The sequence below is a fragment of the Sphaeramia orbicularis genome, chromosome 13 (genome assembly GCF_902148855.1).
Source record: "Sphaeramia orbicularis chromosome 13, fSphaOr1.1, whole genome shotgun sequence".
Classification (NCBI taxonomy): Eukaryota; Metazoa; Chordata; class Actinopteri; order Kurtiformes; family Apogonidae; genus Sphaeramia; species Sphaeramia orbicularis.
In genome coordinates, this window is record NC_043969.1 from 23426424 (window position 1) to 23440111 (window position 13688).

At 38.2% G+C, this 13688-nt stretch overlaps 1 protein-coding gene across 1 annotated transcript; it reads right to left on the bottom strand.

Moving 5' to 3' along the window:
• Nucleotides 1–10055: 10055 nt before the first annotated feature.
• Nucleotides 10056–12959, bottom strand: LOC115431702 (mRNA decay activator protein ZFP36). The gene is made up of 2 exons (XM_030152326.1): nt 12832–12959; nt 10056–12338 (listed from the first exon to the last, which is right to left on the bottom strand). Exons 1-2 carry the CDS (start codon nt 12862–12864, stop codon nt 11097–11099), a joined length of 1275 nt encoding a protein of 424 aa, XP_030008186.1. The 5' UTR covers nt 12865–12959; the 3' UTR covers nt 10056–11096.
• Between the last annotated feature and the right edge of the window lie 729 nt (nt 12960–13688).

Here is a 13688-nt window from a genome sequence, read left to right on the forward strand (position 1 = left end):
TTTTCCATATGGTTTTTCTTATCAACAGCTGTATGAAAAATCAACTTAAGGCCCCCACAGAGTCGGGAATACTTGACTCCATGGTTACTCAAGGTGGACTCAATGCAGACTCAAAGCAGACGTTCGCTGGACACATCCACACAAAGCTCAATTTTTACGACCGCACAGACTCCATGTACGCGTACTCGGTGTCACACAATAGACTGCTCGACGGGAAGTCTTCACATTGACCTGTTTTAAATATGACATTGAGCTGATACGACTTGATTGCTTTGCTCGACTATGAAACCTCAAACATCTGTGGACAGTGCACATGGAGTCCGCGCTGCTCACAGTACGCGCACAATATGCAAGACCCTGTGGGAGCCTTTAGAATCATCCAAACAAACTCAGAACTGTCATAGTTTAGTCTGAACCATTTATTAGCAGAGAACTTTGCAAACGACACAGTGTCAACTTAGGGCGACATGGTGGTGCAGTGGTTAGCACTCGTGCCTTACAGCAAGAAGGTCCTGGGTTCAATTCCAACACCAGTTGACGGGGGGTGGGACCTTTCTGTGTGGAGTTTGCATGTTCTCCTCGTGTCTGCGTGGGTTCTCTGCGGGTACTCCAAAGACATGCACTGACAGGTTAATCGGTTAATCTAAATTGCCCCTAGATGTGAATGTGAGAGTGATTGTTTGTCTCTATATGTTCAGCCCTGTGACGAACTGGCGAAATGTCCAGGGTGTACCCCGCCTTTGCCCCAATGTAACTGGGATAGCCTCCAAGCGACCCCCGTGACCCTAATGAGGATAAAGCGGGTTCAGAAAATGAATGAATGAATGAACTTAGCAAACATAACATTATGTTACGTTGTACTTTCGTAAGCTTCATAATCAAACTCACCAGTGAAGAAGATATGCTATGATTTCAGCATCAAACTAATGAAAAAAAATCAGCAACACTTTCATTTGTATTACTTTGTTTGATACTAAAAGCAGTTTTTTCTCTTTCATTGTGGGTCTCATTCTCAACTTGACCACAGTGTTAGTTTTAAGGCCATAGGAGACCACCAAAATGACTCACTACTCCCTCTAGAGGTCCCATACATTCATGAGACCACTGTGACTGAATAAAGTCAGTTCTTATTTCTGCAATACAATACACTGATATCTTTGGCATATTGTCAGAACTCTTTATTATATCCACTAGTAAGTATAAATACTATATATAACTTCTTTAATGATCATCACACCCTGAGTGCAACAGTAATTTGTGTTTTTCATGTTGTTTGTGGTATTTCTTGTCAATCACAAATCTGGTATTTTGTCCAGTTGAGAGAAGTTAATCCATCTCATATTAAGTTGTTGCCTGTGGGGTTTAAGAAGTAGTCCACTTGTGGCACATATAACAAGGGGAGTGAATAAGTGGATCAGAGGCTGAATCATGTGGAATGTGTGTGTGTGAGTCATATGATAAACAAGTCTGTCAATATTTAGGTTAGCATATTTAGACTTAAAACATGTAAAGCACAGATGGAGAGATGTTTGAAAGTGACGAAAAACAGAGCAAGTAACAGTCGTCAAGCAAACATGTCAAAACTAAAGTCAATAAGATATGATGAAGCTTATCTTGCTCTCATGTTCACTCCCAGTGTTGCAGCAGAGGCTTGGATCTGTGTATATTAAACAGTGTTTGTAGATACAGCAGGATGGGCAAGGTTTCACTTGTGTTTTTCACTTACACAACAGAAACTTGTCTAAAGAGGAAAGGAAAATGTTTTTTGGCCACCAGAGCTTACTTGGTTTACTCTATTTTATATTCCAATTGAGTATTTTCTCAGAATTTAATATTTAGGAAACATAAACTGGTGTAAAGATTTGTAGAAGTAGTTAGATCAGTTCCAAAGTAGTTGTAGTAGATGCTGTTTCCTTTTTTTTTTTTTTTTTTACAGGTTATTCATCTAGATTCACTTCTTGTTATATAGAATAGGAAGGTCTATACTTTTTTGTGTGGGCAAGAGCCTCATATGTGAAACATATTTTACTAGATTGGTAGATTATGAAATGCTGGACGTAACAAGCATTAGTCAGTGTAAGAATCCTTTAAATTTAACCGAAATTAAAACTAAAGTAATCTTTCATTCCATTTTTGATGGTGCATTTGGAGCTTACATAGATTATTAAACTATGAATTCCTCTAGGCCTACTTTAAGGGCTTAATCACAGCAGCCGGTGAAAGTAAAAGCTCAGGGAGGAAGAGAAGAGTGAAAGGAAAAGAGAAGTGGTCAAGAGGCTTATAGGGGGGACTTCAGGGAATTTTTCTGCCGTCTCCTTCACAGTGTTTGCCAACTGTTCTCCTTCCTCCTCCTCCTCCTCCCCCCATGTCTCCTCCCCCTGTTCCCCCCGTTTGCGTCACAACACTTGTGCTGGTGCAGCAGAGCAGCAGGAGAGGAGGGCAGGAGGAGGAATAGATTGAGTCCTGTAGCTGAGGAATGTGGCAGAGAGAGAGAACATGGCTATAAAAGGAGAGCACTTCCACTCCGCTGCTGTGATGTCACTACTCAAATATTTCCTCCTTCCTTCCCTTCCAAGTCTGACTTACTGACGTTGCTATTTCTCCTTAATTTCTTTGGGTTTTTACTCCTCTCCTTCAGGCTTAATGATGTAGGCGAGAAGTAGGAGGATTTTTTTGTTTTGGTTTGGATGAACAAACAGATTAACTGCTATGCACAGCAGGCCAAGGGTCACGTATCATGTCTAAAATGTAAAAAAAAAAAAAAAAAAAAAAAAATTGGCTTCATGCTGTATTCTATTAAAGAGGTCAGACTCCTTTATTTGAAACTGCAGCCTTTTCATTAGCTGTTAATAATCCCAAACCCACAGACATAAAAGAGGTCATCACTCACATTTAACTGACTAGTAGGAAACCTAGTCATATAGTCTTGATTGACTTACTCAGTATTTATCAGTTAAAGGGTGGTCTGCAGTGCTATCATTCCTGCACATAAACTCTAGAACCTCTGAAATTTCTATAAACAGTGACACAAATACTTTTGAGCAAGAAATTTGATCATCAGTCTTACACAGAAATGGCAGACAGCCGTGTTTAGCGTTATTCAGCTAAACTCAACTAAACTCGAACAAACTGCAACAAACTATCAAAAATACTAAGATTAATCATTAAAGTATCAAAGTAAAGCTTGGACAACCATTTTCCAAGTATTTTTGGGTGCATTAACCCACTGGATTTTTATCTTTTTTTCCGGGAAAAAACTTAATGCTTACCAATGACCTATTTAGCAAAAGCAGAAGTTACATAATACACTTCGTCATTCTGTGGATGGTTGACGAAGGTTTGGGGTTGAAAGATTACTCAACCATAATGCCTAATCTGCAGGTTATGACAGAAACTGAGGGAAGGGAGAGAGAAGAATTTTTAGGAGCTGGATGAAAGTCAGTGTTGGAGCTTGACTGTGCAAATGGAGACATGTGCCCAGGGTATAGGTATTCTGCAGGTAGAAATACGGCTGTGGGATGATTAATCTGATCCTGAAAAGATTCCGTAGAACCTGACCAGCAGCAAAGTTAGTTTTCAACTTTGGTTGTTGGAACAAGTCTGACTTTTATCTTTTGATAAGAAAAATCAGGCTCCTGCTGAGGTTTCACCTTTTTCTTACAATCTAATTTCTGTCTCTTTCTTTTTCAGGTCGAAATCAGTTTAAAGTCTCTCATGTTTAATAATGATCAACCAATACTCACCTTCATCTTACACTATCTTTGTTCTTTGTCCCTTTGTAATAAATATGATTGTCTGGTATCTGTCCTGTCAAACACTGCCTTACTATCGCTAGTCTGAAGTTATGACACATGCAGCCCTGCCTGTTGTGTCATTACGCAGCTCTTGCTCAAGCCTATGTGGATAACAGCAGCTCTGCTTGTTGCATAAAGAGGACATAAAATCATTTTAATTTTATAGATCACCCAGAGTTTTATCGTCTGTATGTGTATACAGGTGCTCAGGATCAGCTGACTTGGGTAGAAAGAGTTTTGACAGCAGCAGCAACAGCAGCTTTGGGTTGATTATTAACAGTTCCACAGAGGATACAGTAATGTTAGTCCTCTATTGTGACCTATAGATGTGGTTAGATAAAGGAGATATGAGGGGATATAAAATAAAAATTAACCAAAGCCTTGTAATATGGGATGATCTCTTGTCAAATTAAAGCACTCTCCGGAAAGTAAGAGCTTAAACTATAATTCCAAAAGGAAAAACACTCACTTCTGATAACTTTCAACTTCATTTGACCCTAAATGTCATAGTCCTGTTGACATGTTAGCTGAAAATAAGACAAACAACATGTTCTGTTACATTCACTGAGAGTCAGGTTCCATATCATCTCACTGACTTACTAAACATTCACTGTGTTCATTAAATTTTTGATCAGGGACAAAAAAAAATGTGGATTCTTGTTCAGTTTTATAGTATTTTGACAGTTCAGAGCTGTGTAGTGAAGTGACCTTTAACCAGTCTGCTTTTACAGAAACTGGATGAGAGGTTAATATTTGTGGACACGCAAACATAGATCCCCTTTTTTTGTCTTTGCTGTTTACAGTAGCAGGTCATTGTCCATTCCCATAGCAACAAATACCTCCACTGGAACAAGGGAACACATTTTTTTAATTAAATGAGGTTCACTGAAAACTCACTTGGCAGCTCTACTTGTGATGCAATTTGCATAAAATAAGTATCTTGTATTGCGAAACACAAGAAGAAAACTACTTGGCAGAAGTGGAGATGGAAATGAATTTGTTACGCAATAGTTAGTGGAAATTTTGTTGTCTTTATTGTTTATACACACTTGGCAGATAATAGGTAAAAACAACACTTGCGGTGGTGTAAGTTTTTCCATCGTATGATAACTGTCTCAGAACATATCACAGTTTCATAGTATTAGTTACAATGACCTTTAAAGGAATGAAAGCAGTAACAAAAAGGTTTCTGATGGTTGGACTACTTAGTCATGGTTTGCTTTTGGAAATAAATACAAATCTGAACATTTAATTCCGACCTGATGCCTTCTCCTACATGTCATTGGCATACGCTGTTTCTGTTCACTTTCTGCTTGTAGCATCTAATTGAGGCATGAAAAGCCCAAAAATAAATATTAAAAGTGGGAGAACAGGTGAACCCACTGATGAGATACGGTTTCATTTACCTTAAGCAAATGTACATGGTATGATACGTTTTATAACTTGAAATTGTGCAGCAACAGTTGTGGTCACATGGAGTATTGTATAAGAGTCATGGGCCACACTGTACAAAAAATCCTGTTGTTTTTATGGAAAAAAATTGGCAGCTGTGGCTTCCAGAACAATACTGTAAAAAAAAAACCCACATCCAACTGTAAACATATTTACGGAGTAACATGTAGATTTAACATTTTAAACATGTAGATTTAACATTTTAAACATGTAGATTTAACTAGTAAATGGACTGCACTTATTCAGCACATTTTCTACACCTGCATGGTGTCCAAAGCACTTTTCAAATCCACCAGGTCCTACTGGGAGCAATTTAGGGTTCAGTGTCTTCCATGGACACTTTGACATATGGACAGTCAGAGCCAGGATTCGAACTACCAACCCTTTGGTTATTGGACAAGCCGCTCTACCAACTCTACCAACCCATTAATTTACAAATTTAAAATATTACATTGTTAAATTTTTACTTTTTTTAGATAACTTTTTTTATATATAAAAAAAGCAAATATTTATTTATTTATTTATTTATTTTTATTTATTTCCTTCATGGTTGTGCATTTCATCAGTAAACATTCAATAATCATCAAGTAAACAAACATGTACACACCCATGCTCGAAAAGGAGCAGGACGAAGAAAATCTTACATTTCCTGCCCCCTTCTAAATAATAATAACCTTAATGGTTAGCCATACACAACTAGCTATAAAATCATACTGTATAAAGTCAGACAAACCAACTAAATGCATCCAAAGATAGTACCAAATGAATGCAAAACCAAGTGCAAAACTACATATCCAGAAAGTACAAAACATAGGTAAATATAAACCTGATGAAATGATGCAAAAACATTTTACCAGTCCAAAGCAAGTAAATAATTATGTCACAAAATACAAAACAAATACAAAGCCAAATGTAAAACTTATAACTGTTCATATAATCTCATTGTTCTTTCTTTATACACTTTTTTCAGTTGGAATATGTTTTTACAGTCCTTCAACTCATTATAAAGAGAATTCCAGAGTTTAACACCAACCACTGATACACACATCTGCTTCAAAGTTGTCCGTGCACACTGGTGTTTGAAATGACCTTTCCTTCCATGCTCTTCATTCTCTGAAGTGAAGACAAACAGTTCTTGTAATTTAGCTGGTAGTGCTTTACAAACAGGCTGTTATTTCAACATTATGGTCTTACAATTTGAACAGCACCACACTGTTTTTCAATTTACAGTTTTATTTTCTAAAAACAATAGAAATACATAATTTCTACATACAAATCTGGTTTGTTCACATACTCTTCCTGTAAGAACTACAGCTATATTTGATTTAATTGTTAACACAAAAATCTTTTCAAATAACCAACTTTGCATTGTATTGTCACTTACAGTTTTTTTATGTTGCAATTTTACAACTTTTTGTTGTTAATTCTACAGTCATTATTTACAGTGCAGCATTAGGTTTATTGGTTTGCTCAGGTTGTAATGACCACGCATATGCATTTCACATTTCTGAATTAAGATACAATCTGTATATGAGAAGTATGTACTGCAGTAAAAACAAAACTTCCACTTGAAAAAAAGCTTCTATAAACCTGAGGTAGCATTTAGTGTGACCTCCCTTTATGCTTAACATGTCTGTAACCCTTTTGTTACCTCCGCCAAGGAGGTTATGTTTTTGCCAGGGTTTGTTTGTTTGTTTGTCTGTCTGTTTGTTTGTTTGTCTGTCCGTTAGTGTGCAACATAACTCAAAAAGTTATGGACAGATTTGGATGAAATTTTCAGGGTTTGTTGGAAATGGGATAAGGAAGAAATGATTAAATTTTGGTGGTGATCGGGGGGGGGGGGGGGGGGGCACTGATCAGCCTTGGCGGAGGTCTGCGCTCTCCGAGTGCTTCTAGTTACATTTTGTTACATTTGCATTTATTTTCTGATGTTTTATACCAGGTTTCATTCATCACGTGTCAGATGTCTTCGTTTATGCTGCTTCATGTCATGGGAACAGAGGTCAAACTAAATACTGACTTTAACATCTAGAACCCATTTAGTTCAGGTTTTTGAGCGTCTTTCAAGGCTTTTCTCATATTTTTATGTATTTTCTTGTCTGAAGAAAAGAGAAACAAATATGTAAGTTCATTTCAATGCTGCAAAAACAACAAAATTAAAGTTGGATTTAGACTTTTCCACATTACTGTAAATGCAGGCACACACAAAAGTGAATGATTTATTGTCTATGTAGTGATACTTGTATCTTCACACAAGGTATGACTTGGAACAAACCCACATCCATTTTATTTATGGCACAGAAGAAAAAATAATTAGCCTCTAAACAATATGATAGGGGAAATGGTGGCTGTAAAAAGACAAATGCGGTCAGCTGTATCCACCCACACTTATGACAAATAGAAATTTTGACATTATCATGAAATAATCATGAAGCATTGTATTACATTCATAAGCAGATAAACTCCTAAATAGTTTTTAATTGTAGCTTTTATCACAGAACTTGGCTGAACACAAACAAGCTACAAGAGAGTTTATTCTGAGACATGTTTAGTGTGCATTTATTGAACCGCAAGTTTGGAAACATATTCATGATTCAATAATACTGTGAATCATTTTGAAATTTCATCATGCAAAAATGCAAATAGACTGTTTTAAGTTACATTTACTATTACTCATTTTTCAAGAGAAATACATATATCTCACACATACATCAAGTCATGTTTTCTTTGTCTGTTCCGCCTGGTTCTGGTTTTCACATTTTTTGGGTACCATTGGCATTACAAGTGTTTTTCGTTCTATTTTTCAGATTGCAGAATTGGAACACAGAAGTACTTTGGCAGTGGGGCGAGGGGTGGAGACTGGTTGCTCAATGTAAGAACCCACTGAGAGTTTAAAGTGGAAATTGCAACAGGGTATTTACATGAACTTCTGCTTAACTGTTCTCTGTGCTCTTACACAATCTCATGTCCACACTGGTGTATAAACGTCGATTTTGGAGGTTGAGGTAATTGATTACAGCAGTAAATGATGTCAGTAAAAAAATCCAATGAGAAAACCCTCTTACTGCTTTACATTTAATGCTAGGGTTCATGCCGACAATCTACACAGAAATCATTATTTTTATCTCTACAACAATAGGCTTTGTTTCGTACATCAGCATTATTGAGCGACGTTTGGGGTTACCCTGGTTCACCGGTTGTTTTACTTCAGCTTTAATTAATGTTTGAGGAGTTCATTGTGACTGTGTAAGATCAAATCATTCATTGCCTGCGTACAGGTAACCTACTTTCCTGGGATTAGTGTTTAGTGTTTTTATCTATAGAAAATCTAAGAAAACAATTTTCTTAGCAGATGCCAAAAATCACGGTGTCTTTCTTACTAAACACATTTACCCAAAAGGTTTGAAAACCTTCAATTGTGTAGAATTGTCCCTTAAAACTCTTTGCTGTTGTTCATGATCTACAGAACTCAATAATCAGTCTTACTTGCTCAATTTCACTGGAAAGATGAAGAAGGAGTCAGAAGGTTCTATATTTTTTTAAACTATTACCTGGAAGGGATGGGAACATTTACTTTTTAATAGAAGTATCAATACAAGACCTTGATTATTTGTTCCAGACCTTTAACTGGAAAATCAGCTTGTGCATACAACTATAAATGGAGTGAACTAGATGATACTGTGTACACAACAAGGACACTGTATGGTACAAAACACAGTGGGTCAGAAAAACAGGGTCAGCGGTAAACCTATTCTTCTTCTTTTTATGTTCAGATGAGATGTAGGCATAACAGCATACACACTCTTAACTTGTATAGCTTTATGAAATAATATTGTTTGTAATATCAGGAACATGAATTATTGTGTTACTAATATTTAATTCACATATAGCTTACATAGTCCTCATCGCAGCGGTAGAATCATGATTTTTATGTTGCAGTGATAAAAACTGACCTCTACTAAACACAGACGCAAACAGCCACCAGCGACACAAACCATCTATAGAAACTGTTTAATACCTGTTGATCCACTTATCCTATTTATACATGTAATTAATTTGTGTAAAATACAGTTTGTCATCTTGTCATGGTCAGCAGATATGACCTATTTGGACATTCAGAGGCTCTGTAGTTACCATGGAAACACAGTCATCTTCTACAGCATTGATTCACCAGTAAAACCCATGGAGTTTGATAAATGACAGTGGATGGACACACTTGTTTTTACATTCAGTTAGCAATATCTTTGCTGAAAAAGTCACTTTTTCTTCATTTTCCTCTGTTTTGATAAAATTAACTTCAAATTTACTCTGAGTTTTCATGAACATTTACATGATCTGTGAATTAAATATAGGAAAATACATGATTTACACCAAAAAAATGCAAAATACAGAGGATAATATAAAAATATTTCGTGATAAATGAGTTGAGAAAGATAGAAATAGAGAAAAAAATTATTTGGGGACTGCCACAAAAGTAGCACATGGGTCTTTATGGGTTAAAGTTTTCTGTTTGTTTTACAGCCTCAAATGAACATATTCCCTGAGAGGATGTGCCATTATTTACAGAATGAGGGCATTGCTGTTGACTGTATTAACACATCAAATAAAAGTGTGTTGTTATGAAAAACATTTCACATGAAAGGTAAGGCCAATTTGCTGGCTACACCCTTTAGTCATAAGCTTCTGCCCTCTTTTCCTGTGGCTAATTTATGTGGTTTTATAGAAAATCAGTGCCTGAATAACAGTGTGAACTCTATTATCTAATGTAACTTCAAAACACAACTGATAAATGACTCATCAAGACCATGATACATTCATTTCTTTATTCAGAAATTTATTTTGTCCATTTCAGACGATTAAAAATATAAGATTCTCTTTTTTACTGCTTTTTCTCACATTGATATTTCACAGATGTTAATAATTCTCCATAAATAAAGTACAAAATACATTTTTATCTTTGAACACAAATAAATATCATAATAAATACATATTAGTTTAAGTTAAACAATGCAAGGCAACCAATAACCAAAAGGAATACTGCGGTGTTACAGTCCCTGAACCATGATGTCAAACAAACAGGGCACATTAAAAGTGGGGTGGGTTCACAAACCCAATGACAAAATGTGTTACAGAATTAAATCTGTGGGTAATAAATGGGTCAGTCAATCAGATCTAAACATACTGACACCATTTACTATTTGCACTCTTTGATCTGATTTCCATTTCCATTGCACCCCAGGTCTCAGAAAATGACAAGATTACATACACGCGCTCACACATGCATATATATACACATACGTACACACACATACAGAGCAGAGTGAAGTATGAAGCTTTGGTTGAATGCTACTGGGAGACATGACAGTTTCTCCCGTTTGAATTAGCTGTAAAGTGCATAACACAGATAAAAAGGCATCAATGACACATGTCAGGTCTCTGTGATTAAGGCTACTGAATCAAACATACTGTTCATGGATGGCACTGTGAGTGAAAAGCCCATGAGGCAGGGAGTCTTTAAGGCACAAGAACTACTGATTATCACTAAGCCATTTTGATCAGTACAGTTTTACGTCAACAATAAACCAGACCAATTAACTGGTGCTGTCAAGACCTGCAGAGTTAATTCTTATGGAAGACCATATACAAAGGTCTTATCAGCTACACACTATTTTAAGTATAAAAAATAGAGTCTGATAATAACTGTGTACTAAAATCATCTCCATATGTGTAGTTTGTCACAACATGTTCCTTTTTACTAACATAAATTAAGTACTTAAAGTGTCTGAAAAGTCCAGATTGACACTGCTAACCAAGTGTCACATCTCTTCCAATGTTTCCCTTTAGATCCACTTAGTCAGACAGGGAGAGACGTTCAAACACAGTGAGCCTCTTGGTGGATGATCCATCGAATGTTGGAGACTCGGTGCCGCTGGAACCTCCACTGCTGCTGCTGTAGCTGTCCTCCAGGGAATCTTCAGAGGAGAAACGCTGGAGTCCAGCAGATTTCATGAATCCACTGTGACCTCCAGGACCCTGCAACAGCATGCTGCTGCTGTCTTGGTAGTGCCCATCCTCCATGCTGGGGAAGACTCTGCTGTTCAGGGCAGATTGTTTATTTCCATGGCCGCACACACAGCGTGAGGCCTTTGGTTCCAGGATGAGAGGAATGTTGTGGATGTCTCCAGTACTGGCACGACTCTGACCAAACTGGAATGCTGCTGCCTCTCGCTGCAGAGATTCACTGAATACGGGGGAAAGGAGATCAGCTGGAGGTGGAGAAACAGAAGGGGCACGACTGAAGCCCAGGTTAGGATCGATGAGGGATGCAGGGAATGATGGAGGAGGGGAGCTGCGTGAGCCCAGGAAACCAGCAAAGCTGACACTCTGGCGGAGCTGATGGCGAGGGTTCTGACCACTGGTCACTGTGGGAGCTGTCTGCCGGGGACTCTGGAATTTGCCAGTTGGTAATGGACCCCCGCTGATTTTCTCCTCATGGATGAAATGGCAGCGTGAACCGTAGGGGCAATAGCCAAAGTTGTAGAAGGTTCTGCAGGGCTCTGTCTTGTACTTGGGGTGGCGGTACAGTCCACGTAGCTCGTCCTCGCCATGGGCAAACTGGCATTTACTGCCATATTTGCAGCTGCCAGTTTCTTGGAAGCCACGGCACAGTTCAGTCTTGTAACGGTTAGAGGACAGCAGTGGAGGGACCTGGGCTGGGAGGCTGGATGAGGGAGGGAACCCTGGTGGAGGAGCCACAGTGGTAGCAGGGCCTGAGGGGAAAGAATCCAGATTCTTCATGTGTCCAAAGGAGGAAAGCAGGGTGCTGCTGGACTCAGTGAGGCTCATGGAACGGTCAGGCCTGAAGGGGGGCTGTTTGGGTTTGGAGATAGGGGCCTGACTCCAAATGTTGGATGACCAGAAAGGGCTGCTGGTGTCGTCATTGTTAATGTGCTCAGAGCTCAAGCTGTGGCTTGAGAGGGCAGGTGGGGAGGGGGGACAAAAGAAGGAGGCTGACCTGTTCAGCCGACTCTGCCCTGGGAGATGAGAGTGCGTGGGGAGCAAGGCATCCTCTGGGGCCAGGTTGAGAAAGCTCTGAAATGGTAAAGATAGTTATTATACAGACCTCAACAGCACTCATTTGAACAGAAACACACAATAAAAACAAAGGTTTCAACAGTCTATTTTCAAGTTGGTCACTTTAGCAATGAGGGATTAAATAAAAAACGAGTAATAAAGTTTTATCAGTAGTACCACAATATTTAATACTATCTATCTGATGTTTATGTGCAAGTATATTCCTTTGGCTTTGAATTATTTTCCTGTTTCTCATGCAAGTTCTAATACTAGAAAGCATGAATTCAAGAAACACATAACTGAGCTCTGACTGTTTCCCTGAACCTGTTATCTGTTTACACTAAAACCTCAGCAAAAGATCAGTTACAAATACAACAGAAAAAAAAAAAAAAAAAGCAGGAATAAACACATACAAACTGCTTTGAGAAAGGAGCTTTAGGTCTAATGCACTACAAATCTATGACGCATTTGTTTCCATAACAAAATCAGACAGAGATAAACTTCAGCTCACCTTTGTGATGAGATTGTCAAGCATTTCGGACATGCTGTACCCTTCAGCCAAGAAATAAAAAAGCAGACTCAGCTCTGATCCTCTGTTCGATACCTGTGTTAACCTCTCCCACTCGACTGCCTATTTATTGCCTGTGTAAGAAACTCCTCCTCGTGCAGGAGGAGTTTCCATTCGCTGTGTTCCCGGATGATACACCCATTGCCTCAAGTTTCAGTGATCTCACAGATGGGCGGGGTTTAAAAAAAAAGAAAAAAGAAGGAAGGAAAACTGTGTATTTTTAGTGAGCTGTGTGAAATGTTTCAGTTTTGTAGGCATGTGAAAGCAAAGTGGCTTATTGACACAGCTCTCATGCCTGCTCTGCTATTGAGATCTATAGTGTGTCCTTGTCTTTCTTATGTTTATTCTCATTCTGTACCCCTTCACTCCCATGAATGGTGAAAAGTTTTCTACAAGGTGTTGAATCAGTTCTGTGAAATTTCTCAGGATCTGAAGCACACACATGTGAAGAAGCTGTTTATTTACACCTGTACACTGGTCTTTTTCTTCCCACTTTCAGAAGTTAAACAGCACATTTCTGTAGTAAACATCTATACACGTAAACACTCATTTACATACATTTACAGGACATACATTTTTTGTGACTAATAGTACATTTCAGGAAGTGTTGTAAAACATCTTGTCCATGACTGTATAGTTTCAGACACAGAGGAGAGAGAATGTATTACGATGTCTATATGTTGATGTTTACCAGAATCCATACAGCAGGACTTTCCATCACAGTTTATGTGACACAAGTTAGGTTAGGTTACACAAGATTAATAATCCACCACGGCCCTGAAAGACTCCAACTACCAAAA

What these genes read in the sequence shown, in the direction of transcription:
- LOC115431702 (XM_030152326.1), bottom strand. Translation starts at nt 12,864, where the DNA reads ATGTCCGAAATGCTTGACAATCTCATCACAAAG. An exon ending in TTGACAATCTCATCACAAAG is followed by an intron (nt 12,339 to 12,831) that starts GTGAGCTGAAGT and finishes TTACCATTTCAG; the next exon opens with AGCTTTCTCAACCTGGCCCC.